Source organism: Gorilla gorilla, chromosome 5 (assembly GCF_029281585.2).
Source record: "Gorilla gorilla gorilla isolate KB3781 chromosome 5, NHGRI_mGorGor1-v2.1_pri, whole genome shotgun sequence".
Taxonomy (NCBI): Eukaryota; Metazoa; Chordata; class Mammalia; order Primates; family Hominidae; genus Gorilla; species Gorilla gorilla.
Window position 1 is genome coordinate 55039082 of NC_073229.2, and position 19441 is coordinate 55058522.

Consider the following 19441-nt stretch of genomic DNA (forward strand, 5'->3'; position numbering starts at 1 on the left):
AAGCACTCAATATACGTGAGTCCTCTGCTGCTTATTCCCCCTACCCACTATCTAGTGTAGAAATGTCGAGAACAAGACAGAGTTCAGTTTGAGTCTTTGTTTGTTATTTCAGTCATATCTTGGCAGAATTAAGAACTGGTTGATTTTGGTGGGAAATGTAGGAGCACAAAGGAACCGCAGCCACCAAAGGCAGGATTGCCTTAGGCCAGAGCTTCTCACCATTGTGCAGGGCACACTGGTGGGCCAAGAACCGGGTACAGGATGTGCGGGGATATTGATCCTTTTAGTCCTTGGAGCAGCCGGGGGTTCTGGGGCTTGTGAAGAGCAACCACCTCCATTTATTGCAGACTTGTGCTTTGTGGTGTCATCTGCAGTGTCATCATTCCTTATGTGCTCTGTGGTGTGGAATGGGAAGGAAAACACTGCCTTAGACTAAACTAAACTCACTATTTGGCACCAAGAAAAGTTCCAAGTTAGGGTAGAAAGAAAACATTTGATTTTCCTTTAGAGTCACCAAAAAAGTTCTCAAAAGTTGCTGCAGCATCTGGAGTCTCTGTTAGCACCTTTAGAGTCACCAAAAAAGTTCTCAAAAGTTGCTGCAGCATCTGGCGTCTCTGTTACCACCTAAGGTGCCTTGCTGTGTTTGATATAAATGCAGCCCTTTCTCTGGGCAGTGAATGGGGTGTGGCTGGGTTCTGGCCCCTCGCTGCCCTTCAGCTGGGCACCTCAGACAGTGCACACAGGCAGCCACAGCCTTGGGGAGGAAACACAATGCTGAATGGTTAGGTTTAAGGCTTCTCAGAATCCATGCTCCTCACACAGCCCGTTCTCTTTCTTTTTCAAATGATCTCAGGTGATACATGCCTGAGGAACCCACTCCACAAACAGCAATCACTCCCTCTCCGGCCCATCATCCCCCTCGTTGCCCGGATCTCGGATCAGAACGCTTCTGGGGCCCCCCCAATGACTGTCCGGGAGAAAACCCGCCTAGAAAAATTCCGTCAGCTTCTCTCCAGCCAGAACACTGACTTAGGTGAGTCCCTGTGAGCCCAGGCAAGGTAGGAGCTTTGGGTGACTGGAATTCTCAGAGACCTGGAAGCTACTGCTCTTTATTCTTCCTTCTTTTACTTTTCTAGCTTCTCCTGACGTGGTGCCCATTGCAGTGACATGCAGGTATTAAGTCAGACATATGTTACTAGAGATTATGGACCAAATTAGGTGGGACTGGTTTCTGTGGCCTGTAGACCCTAGTGCAACTATTCTGACTTTGGTCTCCCTTATCTCAAGGTGACTCTTACTGAAATCTACACCCACTGGTCTTTCCCTTCCCCTCTAACTTTCATCTCTGAGCTGACAGGACTGCTACTGCAAGACCGTGTCCTTGGCACTTGGCTGCTCGGGGCTGTTTTGGGCTTTTCACTGTGCTTATGGGTAGCAGGTGGTGGTGGTGGTCTTACATGGATGGAAGGAGACATCAGGCAGTGCTGGTTGCGGTTTGCTTTAGAGCATTTGTGGAGAGTTAACCTAACAAGGCTGTTTTCTATTTACAGATGAACTGAGGAAGTGTAGCTGGCCAGGGGTTCCCAGGGAGGTTCGACCTATAACCTGGAGACTCCTGTCGGTGAGTTCTACCCACTGTGTAGAGAAATGTGAGCCTCACACAGCCCTTCTTGCCTGATGAGGTTAGTCTGGACACATTGGTCTTAACTCCATAGACTTCTCTAGTCCTACTGGATATGACAGAACTATGGGACTATAGTCCTATTTCTGTGCATAAAGAAATACATTCTTGAGAGTTTATTCACACACATGTAGTGGTACACAGACTTGTACCAATAGTCATGGTGTCATGTTCTTAACAGCGAGGAAGAAGAATAGAGTGAGATAGGGTGATCCCAGCACTTGCTTTGAGTAAGCTCCAACGTTCCCTGTGCTTCACTCCTGTTTCAGCCGGAATAACCAAAAGTTGAAACCCACTTTGATCTGTGAAGAGTTGATAAATTGGCCTCCCTTGGAAGCCTTACTAGTCCTGCTTTCACGAAGTGCAGAGCACTGTGCCAGCCGCTATGATAGAAACACTTGGGTTTCCTGAGCCTGTAAAATTCATTCATTCATCTAGTGAGGATTTATTGAGAGCCTGCTGTTTGCCAGGCATAGTGCCAGATGCTTTGAGCAGATGCAAAAATGAATAAACCACAGTCCCCACTCTCCAGGCACTCACTGCAGAATGCATTACATAAATGTTTTCAAGAAGAAGGGTCTGTCTCCTGACTGCTCGCCCCCACCTCTACTCTTGCAACCATGTAATCATTGCCTCTGCCACTTCTAATAAGTTTGAATGCTATTCAGAGTAGATTTGGTGAGAACGGAAGGGGAACAGAAAATATAAGAATGAGAGTGGGATCTAGACCAGGGATAAGAATGAAAGTTGGCCTGGAGCTTTGGCTAGGCCGGGGGCTGCTGCCAGAGGTTCTGTCTGAGTGTTGTAGCTGTATGTCACAGATTCCATTCAGCTGCTTCCTAAGCTGGTAATTCTGAAAGTTACACTGGAAAAGAATGTAACTGGCACCAACTTACTTGGCACACTGCTGAGATGTGCTGTAGAGGTTGCTATATCCCTGCATTTCTCAGAAGTATGGCCCTGGACACACACAGCCCTCCGAGGCCATGACTTGGGTCCAGCTCCCTCCCACTGACCTACATTCACTCCTGTACTGTGCCAGCTCTGGGAGCTGAGGAGTGCTCACCAGTGGCACAAGCTCCAGCACAGTGCAGGGCCAAGGGAGTAAATAATCCTGGGAAAGCTGGCCTTGCTTCATCTGCTCACATGTGGATCTCATTGAGTGAGGAGAGGGCAAAAAATGGGTGGCCAGAACCAAAAAGGGATTTACCCTTGGCAGTTTTCCTTCTTGGTAGTTTCCAAACCACTGCATAGATTAAAATAAAAATTAAGGGTTTATCCAACCATTGTCTTTCCCCATCTGACCAGCAGTGTTGTCTATAGGGCTATCTCCCAGCAAACACTGAGAGGAGGAAGTTGACCCTGCAGCGGAAGCGGGAGGAATATTTTGGCTTCATTGAACAGTATTATGACTCTCGAAACGAGGAACATCACCAGGATACCTACAGACAGGTACAGTCACCACCTGCTGCCTCTTTGCTTACCAGTCATAGACTTTAGGTATGTCTCATGGTAGTGCTCTCAGGGTACAGGCTTTCCAAGTCTTCAGGCTGTGGTATATTGGTTAGGAGTTAAATTTATCCTCAAAACTGTTTCCCCTCTTTTCATTCAGCAGCTCTGATTTTAGCCATTTTAAATAGACAGACTTTTTTGGCACTAGTCAGTGCACTGCTTCTCAAACTTTAATGTACATACAAATCACCTAGGATCTTGATAAGATCTCACCTAGAGATTATGAGAAAATGCACATTCTGATTTAGCAGGTCTCAGGTAAAGCCTGCAGTTCTAATGTGCTCCCTTGCAATGCTGCTGCTGCTGGTCCACCAACCACACTGAAGAGTAGTAAGAGTTATCGAGCATAGAAAGGAAAGACAAGCTTACCTAGCCGTGGTCCAGTCCCTGTGGACTGTGACATCAGTATGTCTTCCTGGCAGCTGCACTGCTGTTTTGGCATCTGTGACGGTAGGAGCTGTAGCTTTCAGTAGTCTTGTCAGGGAGTCTTCTGTCATTGCCCATGATGGTCCTCATGGTCTGCAGAAAGGTCTGCTCCCAACATCACATGTGGAGGGAGGAGAAGAGTAGGCCAGGGGTTGCAGAAAGTGGAAGGTGGGCAGCTATTTACAACAAGTCTCAAGAACTGAAGTAGCCTCTGCTGCTGCTGCTGCTGACACAGTCTTTTGCATAGTTAGACTGGGCATTGGGAAATCCCTGAGTTGAAATGGACTATAGTGATGTCTTAGGTAATAGAAGTAAGAACTTTCAGTTTCAGTTACTGAAGGCCAACTCCTTTTGGTCCTTCCCCACTTTTTTTTTTTTTTTTTTTTTTTTGAGATGGAGTCTCGCTCTGTCGTCCAGGCTGGAGTGCAGTGGCGTGATCTTGGCTCACTGCAGCCCCCACCTCCTGGATTCAGGTGATTCTCCTGCCTCGGCTTCCTGAGTAGCTGGGATTACAGGCATGTGCCACCAGGCCCGGCTAATTTTTTGTTTATCTTTTTTGAGACCGAGTCTTTTTCTGTCACTTAGGCTGGAGTGCAGTGGCGCAATCTCGGCTTGCTCCAGCCTTTGTCCCCTGGGTTCCAGTGATTCTCCTGCCTCACCCTCCCGGGTAGCTGGGATTACAGGCGCACACCACCACACCCAGCTAATTTTTGTAATTTTAGTAGAGATGGGGTTTCGCCATGTTGGCCAGGCTGGTCTCGAACTCCTGGCCTCAGGTGATCCACCCACCTTGGCCTCCCAAAGTGCTGGGATTACAGGTATGAGCCACCATGCCCAGCCCTAATTTTTATAATTTTAGTGGAGACAGGGTTTCGCCATGTTGGCCAGGCTGGTCTCAAACTCCTGACCTCAAGTGATCCACCCGCCTCAGCCTCCCAAAGTGCTGGGATCACAAGCGTGAGCCATCGCCCTGGCCCTTCCCCGCTTCTTACACGTCATGACTTCATAAGCAAGTTCATCTCTGGTTCCCTATTTTAGGACATTTTTGCAGCTTTCTGAGCTCTTCTAGTTCTTAGGAACTGTTGATGAGTAAGATTCTGAAAGATGGGTACCTACTTGGATCATACCTGCTACATACATGCCAGCCCAGAGTGAAACAGACTTCAGAGCAATAAGAAAAAACCCTTAATCTGTGAAGCCTATTGCCATTTGACTTTAGTGGTTTCTTTTGGGAGGTTTCCTCACTGTTTAATAAGCTACTGTTGTCATGGAAACATGTTCCACATGGGCAGGTAGGTATAACTAGATTTTTTTCCTGTGTCAGTCACTTCTTTCTGAAGATAAATTGTGTTTTCTTACTACTTTGATTCCCATTTCTTTTTTTTTTTTGAGACAGAGTCTCGCTCTGTCGCCCAGGCTGGAGTGCAGTGGCCCGATCTCGGCTCACTGCAAGCTCCACCTCCTGGGTTCACACCATTCTCCTGCCTCGGCCTCCCGAGTAGCTGGGACTACAGGTGCCCGCCACCACGCCCAGCTAATTTTTTGTATTTTTAGTAGAGACGGGGTTTCACCGTGTTAGCCAGGATGGTCTCGATCTCCTGACCTCATGATCCGCCCGGCTTGGCCTCCCAAAGTGCTGGGATTACAGGCGTGAGCCACTGCACCCGGCCAGATGATTCCCATTTCTTTAAAAAAAAAATTGTCAAAAGAACAAACTGGGCCAGGCATGGTGGCTCACACCTGCAATCCCAGCACTTTGGCAGGCCAAGGCGGGTGGGTCACCTGAGGTCAAGAGTTCGAGATCAGCCTGGCCAACATGGTGAAACCCCATCTCTACTAAAAATGCAAAAATTAGCCAGGCGTGGTGGCAGGTGCCTATAATCCCAGCTACTTGGGAGGCTGAGGCAGGAGAATCGCTTGAACCCTGGAGGCAGAGGTTGCAGTGAGCTGAGATAGTGCCATTGCACTCCAGCCTGGGGGACAAGAGCGAGACTTCATCTCAAAACAAAAAAACCAAAAAAAAAACTGGCATTTGTGTTTTTGGACATGCCTTCTCTTTTTCAGATTCACATTGACATTCCAAGGACGAATCCTCTCATTCCGTTGTTCCAGCAACCACTTGTACAGGAGGTGAGGGAATTACTTAATGTTCTTTGGCGCTTCTCCCCGCATAGTTCTGTGGCACCTGTTTACAGGTTTGCGGCTAATCATAATAGTACCTTATGTTCATATATGCAGCTTTGGTTCCTTCAGAGCATGGTTTCATACATTCTCGTTTCATCTTTGTTACAAATCTGTGAGCGGAATAACATTTTGAAAGGCTAAGGAACTTGCTCAGAATTTTGAGGCTACCTGGTGGCAGAATGAAGAACCCACATCTTAGAATTCCTATTCCTGTATTTGCTCTACTTTATCAAGCTGGAAGTAGTGATTTTTTAAATTGTGGTAAAATATACATAATATAAAATTTACTGTGTTAATCATTTTTTAGTGTACAGCTCAGTGGCATTAAGTACAGTCACATTGTTGTATGACCATCATCACCATCCACTTCCAGAACATTTTTCATCTTCCCAAACTGAAACTCTGTATCCATTAAATATTAACTCTCTTCTGCAGCCTCCATTCTATTTGTCTCTAAGAATTTGACTACTCCAGGCAGCTCAAATAAGTGGAATCATACAATATTTGTCCTTCTGTGACTGGCTTATTTCACTTAGCATAATATCTTTAAGGTTCATCCCTGTTGTTGCATGTGTGAATTTCCTTTTATAAGGCTGAATAATATTCCGTTGTACATATGTAACACGTATTGTTGAGCTATTCATCTGTCAGTGGACACATGGGTTGCTTTCACCTTTTGGCTATTGTGAGTAATGCTGCTGCTGGTATGGGTATGTGAATATCTGTTTGAGTCTCTGTTTTAAATTCTTTTGGGTATATATTTAGAAGTGGGATTAGTAGTTATATTTTGAGACCTAACAAGTTAATGAAGTACATGGAAGGTGTCAGTGGGGCTATTATGTTTTGACTCAAGCAGTAACTGTAAACTTCTTAAGATTAGGGATTTCCTTTGCAACTTTACAGTAGCCAGGACACTAAGTATTAGTGCTCTTTTAACAGAACTTTCAGTTCTCATAGTAGAGAGGGATGGTGGTTAAAATGCTGAAAATAATTTCTATTTGACTTTGGGTTATATTTATAATTTTGTTTAAATATAGATGTCTCCACTGGTGGGGTCCCTCATGTCTTACCCATAGCATAAAGAAGATTTTGAAGGTAACATCATTATTTTAACTATAAGATTCAGCTCACAGGAAGCTAAAAACCCATTCACGATCCCTTTATCCTCCCATACAGTTTTCCATGGCTCAGCACTGCTTATTCCTCATTTTAACTTGGAGATGTTCAGAGACTTTTCTTTTACCTGTGCATGCTTACTCTGAATTTGGAGATGAGGAAAATAGTCAGTTTAAAAGGCTTCTCAGCCAGGCATGGTGACTCACTCCTATAATCCCAGCACTTTGGGAGGCCAAGGCCAGAGGGATTGCTTGAGCCCACGAGTTTGAGACCAGCCTGAGCCCAGGAGTTTGAGACCAGTCTGGGTAACATAGCAAGACCCTGTCTCAAAAAAATTACAGAATTAGCCAGGCATGGTGGTGTGTGCCTGTGCTACTGTGCCTGTGCTACTTGGGAGGCTGAGGAGGGAGGATCTCTTGAGCCCAGGTGGTCAAAGCTGCAATGAGCCATGATCGTGCTACTGCCCTCCAGCCTGGGTGACAGAGCAAGATCCTGTCTCAAAAAAAAAAAAAAAAGGTTGGGGGGTGGTGGCTTCTTTTAGTAGTGCATCCTGAATACAATATGGGAACTCAAACTTTATTCTTCCCAATTTTTCCTGAATGACCATTTCATCTAGCAGGCTACAGTCATCTTTTAAATTTTTTTTATTTTAACTTTTTAAGAGACAGGGTCTCACTCTATCACCCAGGCTAGAGTGTGGTGGCATGATCATAGCTCACTGCAACCTCTACTCCCTGGGCTCAAGCAGTCCTCCTGCCTCAGCCTCCCAAGTAGCTGGGGCTGCAATCATGCACCACCACACCTGGCTAATTTTTTTTCTCATAATTTTTTGTAGAGATGGGGTCTTGCTTTGTTGCCCAGGACTGGTCTCGAACCCCTGGCCTCAAGCGATTCTTTCTGCTTCTGCCTCTCAAAATGCTGGAATTACAAGGCGTGAGCCACCATCCAGGCTGGTAAAAATGCCAACCAAGAAGCAAAGAACTAAGTAACACTGAATACGGAAAGGCTTGCTTTGAAAACCTGAAAGATATTTGATAATTGCCTATAGTATGTAAGAATTACCCACACTAGTAGAAGAGACATTGGAAGACCTCCAGCGGTTCTCCTATCCACTCCTCTCTATAAGGCAGGATTATCCCAGACTTTTTCTATAGCGAACATCCCATGGTCTCCCCTGATTACCAGGCTTGGTGCTCTTCAGTTTCCATCTCTTTGACCACTTCACTTGTACCATGTGAGTGTGTCTGTGTTGTCCCACCCTGACTAGAGAGGATGATCACAGGTCTCCTGATTCTGAACGGCTAGCTTCCATGTACTTGGCCATTGTTACAGCCAGGCGCCAAGGATTTGAGTATTTACAAGGGGCTGATCCTATAGAGTAGAAGCCCTTCTAAGTCCTTTGGAAAGACCAACCTGGAGGAGCTTTTTAATAGAGGCATCTAGACAGACCCAGGTCACAAGAAGTGCAAAGAAAGAGAGTGAGGCAGGGAATTATTGAGATTTTCTTGAAAATGATGGTTCTAGCTTTGGCTGTATTTTCAAGATAGAGGGATCATTTAGCAACAGAGAGGAAATAGAGTGTAAGAGCGCTCCCATTAGAGTGTTGGGCCGAATGCAAAGGAGGGTACTATGCCTTTTCCTCAACCACACAAAGCAAATGGGTAGGTCTAGTGAAGGCAGAGAGGCCAGCTCCCTTCCAGGGAGGGCTTTGTTCTCACTACCTATGAAGGCAGCAGTGTTGACAGTGAAAGAAACCGTTTCTCAGCTCTGTTTACCCGCTGTAGGCACAACTATCTATGACAGAGAGGCTGGGAAGCATCCTTTATGTCTCTAGATTCTCTATGTCCCTCCTACACTAGATGACCATCTCCACAAACCATATAACCATTTCCTGTTTGTTGGTCTCCCTGGGAGGTTTTTCTGCCTTCCACCTGCTTGAGAGGGCCTCTTCAATCTGATGCAGTGGTGACTGGCTGAGATTCTCCCAAGTCCACATGCTTTCTAATCTCCTACCCTATCATCTGCATGTACTCACATCACCTCTGCCATCTCTCTGGTGTGGTTCTCAGAGGCATGAGGCAGCCCAGTCAAAGCCAGTCTCAAGAATGTGTCAGACTTGGGAATTGTGGTCACCAGGATGAAACCAGGCAATGGGTATTATCAGGTTGAGAGAAGATGGGGAGAAGCTCAGAGGGCCTAATGAAAGCGAGGGGAGTATAGTTGAGTGGGACAGGGCATGATTATGTAAAGGGACCATAAAGATCTTTCCTTTGTCCCCAGTGTAGGCCTCTGGCTTCTTATGGCTAATATGCTAAACCCCAGGGCCTTTCCCATGGGGCCCTGGCTGGTTTCTCTGTTCTCAAATTCCCAGCTATAGGAGTCCATAGGATTTTGTTTGACTTCCTATCCTTAGCAAACATCTGAGTTGTATCCTGGTATGTGAAGCGACTTCCTGCAATGTGCAGTCTGTCACTTGGTCCTAGTCAGGCTGGGTTAGAATTAAATCAAGACCTCCTTTCTTCTCAGCAGGGAGAGGGGAGGGTGGTAGAAAAGGTATTTCCTGTCTAAATCCTATAATGACCAAAAAAAAAAAAAATTTAGAAAAAAGCATCAGAACTGGGATGTCCTGATATCTTGCTCTTGGAAATAAGAAACCATATCTACAGATGAGAATGTGGTGGCCTGAATTAATAGCATTCATCCCAAATGTTTTCTAAGGCATTTGGGTTTGCTGTTCTTTCCTTCTCCCAATTTTATATTGTGGTGACCAGATAATGAAAAAATGAATAAAGGGCAAGAAGTGTCTACCCCTACTTCAAAACAATTAGTGTATTTAGAAACTTTTTGCATTTATATACCTCTTTATCCCACAGTATCTTAAAATTTTCCTAAAAATTCTACACCAACCTAGAGGTAAATTGTGAAGTAGGTAAACGGAGGGAGGGAGTGTGTGTCCCCGTGATTTAACACTCGTGTCTTTCTTTCTCATTTTCCTAGATCTTTGAAAGAATTCTATTTATTTGGGCCATCCGCCACCCTGCCAGTGGGTATGTCCAGGGAATTAATGACCTGGTCACTCCATTCTTTGTCGTCTTCCTCTCAGAATATGTGGGTAAGAAGCATTAGTACCAAGCTGAACAAGCTATTGCTCTTTCTTATCTGCCGTCTGTCTGTTTGTTTTTCCCAAGAGTCCAGCCAGTGGGTATGTCTTGCTAGAAAATAGAGAGTGCCTTTGGCATACACAGCTAAAACTACTTTTAACAGCGGTTGCTGCCTGGAATTTATCTCTTAAGATGGTCACAGATCTCACCTAAAAAGACCTGCTTTGTCACAAGAATGACCACATTGATATGTTTTGTGGTTTGATGGTTTATTTGAGATTATTTTAGGATTATTTTGAACTTATTTCCGACACAGGCCCTCATTCGTGTAAACTGGAATTTTAGATTGGACATCAGGCCTGCACACTCCAGTTCACTTGCTGTATCTTAGGAGCAGGATGTGGACGTGCAGAGGACAAAAGGTTGTGGCACCAGAACCCAGCACATATGGGAAGTGATGGAATGGGCCAAGGAGAACTCCAGGACCTTGATTTCTCCCCACTCCTTCTTCACCTCTCACCCCATTGGGTTCTTGTCACTTTGGAGAGAGATTAGATTTCATGGCAGCAGTTGGGTTTTCTTGTAGTCCCAGCCTCTGCCAGCTAGCCTAAGTTAAGCGGAGTCTTAAAGGAGTTGAGGATCCTGTGTTTCTCTGTTTTGGTTTCCTTAATCACTTGTGCTGAGAGAGTCACAGGAAAACCCATCTGCCATGGCCTGATGCTTTGTTTCCTTAGGTAAGGAGAACCTCATGTAGGAATAAGAACATCGAAAGGATCTTAGAAAGCCATTCATGTAATCCCTCATTTCACTGAGAAGTTGTGAGATTCTCTGTCTCCTTATTAGAGGCAGAGCTAGAACTAAAACCATTTTCTTTAGACTCTGAGGGTAGTGGATGATTGTGGTTTTTGGAGGAAGCCATTTGGAGGGGTTAGGGGGTTGGGTAATGAGAAATGGGTGAGACTGGAACCCTTTGGAGAGGAGAGCATAAGAAATGTCTCACTTGGCCTATCCTATCCAGGTTTTGCGATGGGACTCAAAGGGATGGTGAGGTCTTTCATGAGGCGATCTCAGAAAATTAAGAATTAAGGCAACTAAGAAAGCTTTTTCTAGAAGACTTTTTACATATCCTCCCCACCTCCCCGCCGCCTTAATAGATCAACTTTTGGAAGCAGCGTAATTCTACTATGTTGTATAATTTTATCAAGAGAGCATTTCAGCTGATCTGTTGGGATTTTTTAGTTGCTTCTTGCAGTAGTAATTTTCTAAAATAGTATTGAAGAATGAGCCTAGGATGGTATTAATCCATTCATTAATCTACATTTGAAGTCTAAATGCTGTCATGAAATCTTGCTAACAGTGTTATGCCAGTTAAAAATAATCCTCAGCAGCTGTAGTTCTGATTAGATATTTAATTATCTTCTTAGCTACCATTTATATTTTGTTCCAAGCATGTCTTCACTTTCTTCAAGTGCCCATCCCATTACTACCTCAGCCCCATCAAGCAGTGTGCCTTCCTGGGATAGATATGACTGCTTTCTGATCTTGGTACAGGCATATCTTGTTTTATCGAGCTTTGTAGATATTGCATTTTTATAAATTGAAGATTTGTGGCAACCCTGTGTTGAGCAAGTCTATCAGTGCCATTTTTCAAAAGCATGTGTTCACTTTGTGTCTCTGTGTCACATTCTGATAATTCTCACAGTATTTTTAACTTTTCATTATTATTATTTTTTTTATTTATTTATTTTTTTTGAGACAGAGTCTCGCTCTGTTGCCCAGGCTGGAGTGCAGTGGCGTGATCTCGGCTCACTGCAACCTCCACCGCCCGGGTTCAAGCGATTCTTGTGCCTCAGCCTCCCGAGTAGCTGGGACTATAGGCGCCTGCCACCATGCCCGGCTAATTTTTTTTATTTTTAGTAGAGACGGGGTTTCACCATGTTAGCCAGGATGGTCTCGATCTCCTGACCTCGTGATCCGCCCACCTCGGCCTCCCAAAGTGCTGGGATTACAGGCATCAGCCACCGTGCCTGGCCCAACTTTACATTATTATTATATCTGTCATGGTCATCTGTGATCAGCGAACTTTGATGTTACTATTGTAATTATTTCAGGGTGCCATGAACTGCCTCCATATAAGACAGTGAACTTAATTTATAAGTGTTGTGTGTGTTCTGATTGCTCCACCAGCTGGTCCTTCCTCATCTCCCTCTCCTTGGGCCTCCCTATTCCCCGAGACACAACAATATTCAAATTAGGTCAATTAATAACCCTGCAAAGGCTTGTAAGTGTTCAAGGGAAAGGAAGAGTTACATGTCTCTCACTTTAAATCAAAAGCTATAAATGATTAAGCTTAGTGAAGAAGGTAGGTCAAAAGCTGAGACAGACTGAAAGCTATGCCTCTTGTGCCAGCATGCCTAATTGTGAGCAAAGGAAAAGTTCTTGAAGGAGATTAGAAGTGCTACTCCAGTGAACACACAAATAGTAAGAGATCAAAATAGCCTTATTGCTGATATGGATAGAAGAATGAACTAGCCACAACATTCCCTTAATCCAGAGCTTAACCCAGAGCAAGGCCTTAATTCTCTTCACTTTCATAAAGGCTAAGAGAGGTGAGAAAGCTGCAGAAGAAAAGTTTGAAGCTAGGAGAAGTTGGTTTTCATGAAGTTTAGGGAAAGAAGCCATCTCCATAACATGAAAGTGCAGGGTGAAGCAACAAGTGCTGGTGTAGAAGCTGCAGCAAATTGTCCGGAAGATCTAGTTAAGATCATTGATGAAGGCGGTACACTAAACAGCAGATTTTCAATATAGACAAAACAGCCTTCTATTGGAAAAAGATGCTATCCTGGACTTTCTTTTTTAAATTTAATTATTTTTTTAAGAGACAGTGGCATGATCATAGCACAGTGTAACCTTATGCTCTGGCTAAAGCAATCCTCCTGCCCCCCGAGTAGCTAGAACTGCAGATGCACACCCACCACACCCGGCTAACTTTATAAAAACAATTTTTGTAGAGAGGGGGGTCTTGGTATATTGCCCAGGCTGGTCTTGAATTCCTGGTTCAAGTGGTCTTCCCATCTTGGCCTCCTGAGTAGTTGGGATTACAAGTACGTAGTAGCCACTATGGCCAGCCTGCCATCTAGGACTTTCATAGCGAGAGAGGAGTAGTCAATGTCTGGCTTCAAAGGACAGGCTGACTCTCTTGTTAGGGGCTAAGGCAGCTGGTGACTTTAAGTTGAAGCCCGTGCTCATTTACCATTCCAAAAACCCTAGGGCCCTTAAGGGTTATGCAAAATATACTCTGCCCGTGCTTTATAAGTGGAACAACAAAGCTTAGATGACAGCACATCTGTTTATGGCATGATTTATTGAATATTTTGAGGCCACTGTTGAGACCTCTTGCTCACAAAAAAAGATTTCTTTTAAAATATCACTGTCCATTGACAATGAACCTAGACACCTGAGAGCTCTGATGGAAATGTACAAGGAGATTAATGTTTTCATACCTGCCAACACAGCGTCTGTTCTGCAGCCTGTGGATCAAGAAGTCATTTCAACTCATGAGTCTTATTATTTAAGAAATATATTTAGTTATTTAGTAAAGCTATAGCTGACATACTTTCTTGAGATGGAATCTACTCCTGGTGAAGATGCTGTGAACATTTGAAATGACAGGAAAAGATTTAGAATATTACATAAACTCAATTAGTAAAGCAGTGGCAGGATTTGAGAAGGTTGACTCCAATTTTTTAAAAAATTTTACTTATTTATTTATTTGGAGACAGGGTCCCACTCTGTTGCCCAGGCTGGAGTGCAGTGGTGTAATCATAGCTCAGACTGTAACCTCAAACTCCTGGGCTCAAGTGATCCTACTGCCTCAGCCTTCTGAGTAGGTAGGACTACAGGTGTGCGCCACCATACCCAGCCAATTTTTTTATTTTTTATAGAGATGGGGGTTTCATTGTGTTGCCCAGGCTGGTCTTCAATTCCTGGCCTCAAGCAGTCCTTCTGCCTTGGCCTCCCAAAGTCCTGAGAGTATAGGCGTGAGCTACCACACCTGGCCAGATTGACTTCATTTTTTAATTTTTTATTTTTTTCAGATAAATAGAAAGTCTGGTTTTATTTTAAGCTTTACATTTTTGTCAAGTGCAAGGTCAGCCAGCTAAGATTTCCAATAATTACTGAAGTAATAACTTCTGCTGGCATGTCTTCTGAGTCTCCATTTCCTCCACTGATATTCATCCAAATAATAAGAGAAACACAATTGCAGTTGAGTTTACTATTATCAGTGGCACTCTTATCAAGGTTCTTACAGATCAAATAAGGTTCATTAGCTGAGATTTAATTCCTGGCTCCTCTCCAAATCCATCAATTCCCTGGTCTCTTCCCCAGCCAAAGTTCCACATGGCTGGGGAGGCCTCACAATCATAGCAGAAGACAAATGAGGAGCAGAGTCATGTCTTACATGGTGGCAGGCAAGAGACTAACTTCAATTTTGGAAGAAGTTCTACCGTGGGTAAAATGCTATCAAATAGAGTCACATGCTACAGAGAAATCTTTTGTGAAAGGAAGAGTTAATCAATGTGGCCAACTTCATTACAGTCTTGTTTAAGAAATTGTCACAGCCAGCCCAGCCTTTAGCAACCATCACCCTGGTCAGTCAGCAGCCATCAACATTGAGGCAAGATCTTCCACTAGCAAAAAGATTATGACTTGCTGAAGGCTCAGATGATTGTTAGCACTTTTTAACAATAAAATATTATTTACTAATTAGTGGGGTGTGGTGGCATGCATCTGTAATTCCAGCTACTGGAGAGGCTGAAGCAGGAGAACTGCTTGAACCCAGGAGGCAGATGTCGCAGTGAGCTGAGATCGCACCACTGTACTCCTGCCTGGGCAACAGAGGGAGACTCCATCTCAAAAAATAATAATAAATAAAAAATAAAGTATTATTTATTTGTTGATTGATTGATTGATTAATTGAGACAGGATCTCACTCTGTCACCCAGGCTGGATTGATTGATTGATCAAGACAGGGTCTCACTCTGTCACCCAGGCTGGAGTGCAGTGGCATGATTATGGCTCATTGTAGCCTCAATCTGCTGGCTCAAGTGATCCTGTCACCTCAGCGTCCTGGATAGTTGGGACTACAGGGGAGTGCCATCACATTTGGCTAATTTTTTGTATTTTTTGTAGAGATAAATTTTTGCCACATTGCCGAGGCTCGTCTTGAACCCCTGAGCTCAAGCGTCCTCCTGCCTCAGCTTCCCAAAGTGTTGGGATTACAGGCATGAGCCACCATGCCTGATCCTAGTCTTATCACCTCTATCCATTCTCTACAGCCTCACCACTGTGAATTATTTTGAAGCAAATCTCAATGTCAAACATCATATCATTTTATGCATAAATTTTTTATATGTATCTCTGAAAAGTATATATGTATATACACACACATACACACACACGCGTGCACACACACATATATATATATTATAATTTTTTGTTTGTTTTTTTGAGACAGTCTCACTCTGTCGCCCAGACTGGAGTGCAGTGGCACGATCTCAGCTCACTGCAAGCTCCATCTCCCGGGCTCAAGCAATCCTCCCACTTCAGCCTCCCGAGTAGTTGGGACTATAGCCTTGCACCACCATGCCTGGCTAATTTTTGTATTTTTTGTAGAGACAGGGTTTTGCCATGTTGCCCAGGCTGGTCCTGAACTCCTGGACTCAAGCCATTTACCTGCTTCAGCCTCCCAAAGTGCTGGGATTACAGGCGTGAGCCACTGCACCTGGCCAAAGACATTTTTTAAAACACACAGCCATAATGCAATTATCACATCTAAAAAGTAGTAATAGCTCCTTTATGTAATCTAATATACAGTCGTATTCATAAATCTATTCAACAGTTTGAATCAGGGTCCAAATCAGAGCTGCGTATTATAGTTGGTTGTCTCTCTTAATCCTCCAGCTCCCATCCATCTCTCTTTCCCTTAGGAGTTTGTAGCTGTAGCCCTTGTTTTTCTGGCCAAGCAGTAACATTACACTGGTTTTTAAAGTACTTTACTATTTGCAGAGAACTTGGACATACTGATTTCCTTTAGTAGGGCCCAATATCTCTTTTAAGGCAGATGTATCAAGCCATTTTATAAGGTGAAAAATCCAAGATTCAGGGGTCTAATGAGCTTCTTGAACTCAAATACCTGTGCTTGGCCTTAATACCTGTGCTTTTTATATGACTTGGTGGTGTCTCAACTTCAGTCCTTGTCCTTGGATTTCTAATGGCTTCACCTATTATATATAATGCTCTAAAGCAGGCAGTACCTTTCTTATTGCTTATCTTTCTAAAAAAAAATTGTAATAGAGGTATGTTCATTAAAAAATGAAAACAACATTCTACTGTAAAGATACATGCACATGTATGTTTATTGCAACACTGTTCACAATAGTAAAGACTTGGAACCAACCCAAATGCCCATCAATGATAGAGTGGATAAAGAAAATGTGACACATTTACACCATGGAATACTATGCAGCCATAAAAAAATGAGTTCATGTCCTTTGCAGGGACATGGATGAAGCTGGAAACCATCATTCTCAGCAAACTAACACAGGAACAGAAAACCAAATATCACATGTTCTCACTCATAAGTGGGAGTTGAACAATGAGAACACATGGACACAGGGAGGGGAACATCACACGCCAGGGCCTGTTAGGGGTTGGGGGTGCCTAGGGGAGAGATAGCATTAGGAGAAATACGTAATGTAGATGACAGGTTGATGGGTGCAGCAAACCACCATGGCATGTGTATACCTATGTAACAAACCTGCACCTCCTACACATGCATCCCAGAACTTAAAGTATAATTAAAAAAAAAAAATCAAAACAATATAGAAGTGTTAACAAACACACACCCACGTCCAAGATAACTACAGTTGTTAACCTCTTGTTGTGTGTTCTTCCAGACCTTTTCCTATGTATGGATGGAGCTGCATACATTGTTTTTCTTTACTGGGTTCAGAAAAATGAAATCAAGCTATTCATACTTTTCTGTATTTTGCTTGTGTTCATTTAAAAATATCATATAGCAAGCTTTCAAAGCCTGAACATATAGATCCACTTCATTATTTTCAGCAATTCCATTATTTCTATAATAAGACTTAACTATAGTTTAACTTTTCTTCTCTAGAAGAACATTTAAGTTGCCTACAGTTTTTTGTTTGTTTTTTTTTTGAGACGGAGTCTTGCTCTGTTGCCCAAGCTGGAGTGCAGTGGCGCAATCTTGGCTCACTGCAAGCTCCGCCTCCCGGGTTCACGCCATTCTCCTGCCTCAGCCTCCCGAGTAGCTGGGACTACAGGCGCCCGCCACCACGCACAGCTATTTTTTTGTGTTTTTAGGAAAGACTGGGTTTCACCGTGTTAGCCAGGATGGTCTCGATCTCCTGACCTCGTGATCCGCCCACCTCGGCCTCCCAAAGTGCTGGGATTACAGGCGTGAGCCACCGCGCCCGGCCTAAGTTGCCTACAGTTTTTAGCTGTTATAAGTAACATTGCAGTGAATATCCTTGTACATATTTTCTTGTGCACTTGTTAAAATATGTATTTCTCTGAAAGAGTCCTAGAAGTGAAATTACTAATCCTGAAAGCATGCCAAATAGGTACTACTGAATTATAATCCAAAAATGTTTATACCAGTTTGTACTCCAGCCATGAAATGTGTGGATGCACTTTTCCTCACCTCCTTAGCAAAACCTGTGTATGGATGAAGTCTAGTGTATTTCACCTGTCTAGCAGATAAACCATGGTTTGTGTTTCAGTTTTTGTTTCCACTTTCTGGTCAGTGATATTATGTATCTTTTCTCATCTGTATTATCATTTTCTTTTGTGGTCTGCTGGTTTAATCATTTACCTATTTTTTCTAATGGATTATTGACCTGTCTTGTTTTGTAAGAGCTTTTTGTATATTAGATAAATTTATCCTTCATCTGCTATGTGTTAAAAATATTAGGTTGAATCATATAAATTGTTAATACTCAACCTTTTTTTTACCCCCCAACATGGGAATTTTATGTAGTCCAACCTAATATTTTCCCCAGACCATTATTTATCTCTTAACTTTGCTAATTGTGTCTCTTTATGTAGAACTTAGTAATTTTTATACAGTCAGATCTGTCCATTCAACAAGTATTTATTAAGCTGTTACTATGTGCCAGGAGATAGACATGGGCCTGCCCTTGTGGCAACTCCTGTCTGGTAGGGAGGCTCACAAACAAGTCACCAGATAATTGCAAACTGTGATGAAGCCTCTGAGGGAAGCAGCTTCTCCTTTAGGGTTTTTGGATTTGGTATCTTGCTTAGGAACTCTTTCCTTCCCCACCTCAAGATTATAAAAATACTGGCCGGGCATGGTGGCTCACATCTGTAATCCCAGCACTTTGGGAGGCTGAGAGAGGCAGATCACATGAGATCAGGAGTTCCAGACCAATCTGGTCAACATGGCAAAACCCGTCTCTACCAAAAATACACAAATTAGCCGGGCATGGTGGCGGCTGCCTGTTATCTCAGCTACTCGGGAGGCTGAGGCAGGAGAATCGCTTGAACCTGGGAGGCAGAGGTTGCAGTGAGCCAAGATCATGCCACTGCACTCTAGCCTGGGTGACAGAGTGAGACTCTGTCAAAAAAAAAAAAAAAAAAAGATTACAAAAATACTCTCCTGTGTTTTCTTCTAATACTCTTGTGGCTTTAACATTTAACTTTTTAAATTCCATTACTAATTTATTTTCTTGTATGATGAGAACTGAGATTTATAGTTACTATTCCAGTTGCATAGCTAATTATTTCGACACCATTTATAAATAATACACCATCTTTTCACTGATGTGAAATCTCTCTTCATAATATTACGTAATTTTAATTACATGGTTCTGCTGCTTTGTTGGTTTGATTTTATTTGTCTCCATTTCTATCCAGTACCACACAGCTTAGATTTTTTGAGTTTATAAAGTTGTTAAATTATTATTATTATTTTATATTTTATTTATTTATTTATTTTGAGATGGAGTCTCACTCTGTTGCCTAGGCTGGAGTGCAATGGCGCAATCTTGGCTCATGCAACTTTCATCTCCCAGGTTCAAGCCATCCTCCCACCTCAGCCTCCCTAGTAGCTGGAACTATAGGCATTGCCACTATGCCTGGCTAATTTTTGTATTTTTGAGTAGAGGCGGGGTTTTACCACGTTGGCCAGGCTGGTCTGGAACTCCTGGCCTGAAGTGATCCACCCACCTCGGCCTCCCAAAACACCGGGATTACAGGCATGAGCCACTGTGCCTGGCTATTATTTTTTATTAGTGGCTTTCTTAAAAAAATTCCCTCCGCCCAGGGCCAGTCTCTTTCATTATCCTTTAAAAAAATACTGTCTTGGTTTTTC

General features: G+C 43.4%; 1 protein-coding gene across 3 annotated transcripts in view; it reads left to right on the top strand.

The window, feature by feature from the left end:
* The window catches only part of TBC1D22B (TBC1 domain family member 22B), a 74617-nt gene that overhangs the window by 23360 nt on the left and 31816 nt on the right, over positions 1-19441 (top strand). For all 3 annotated transcript variants that reach the window (XM_004043941.4, XM_063707573.1, XM_019030016.3), the window contains exons 4-8: positions 854-1033; positions 1551-1621; positions 3005-3133; positions 5684-5749; positions 9917-10031. In XM_004043941.4, coding sequence (XP_004043989.2) covers positions 854-1033; positions 1551-1621; positions 3005-3133; positions 5684-5749; positions 9917-10031 — 561 coding nt within the window. The remainder of the gene's footprint in view (positions 1-853; positions 1034-1550; positions 1622-3004; positions 3134-5683; positions 5750-9916; positions 10032-19441) is intronic.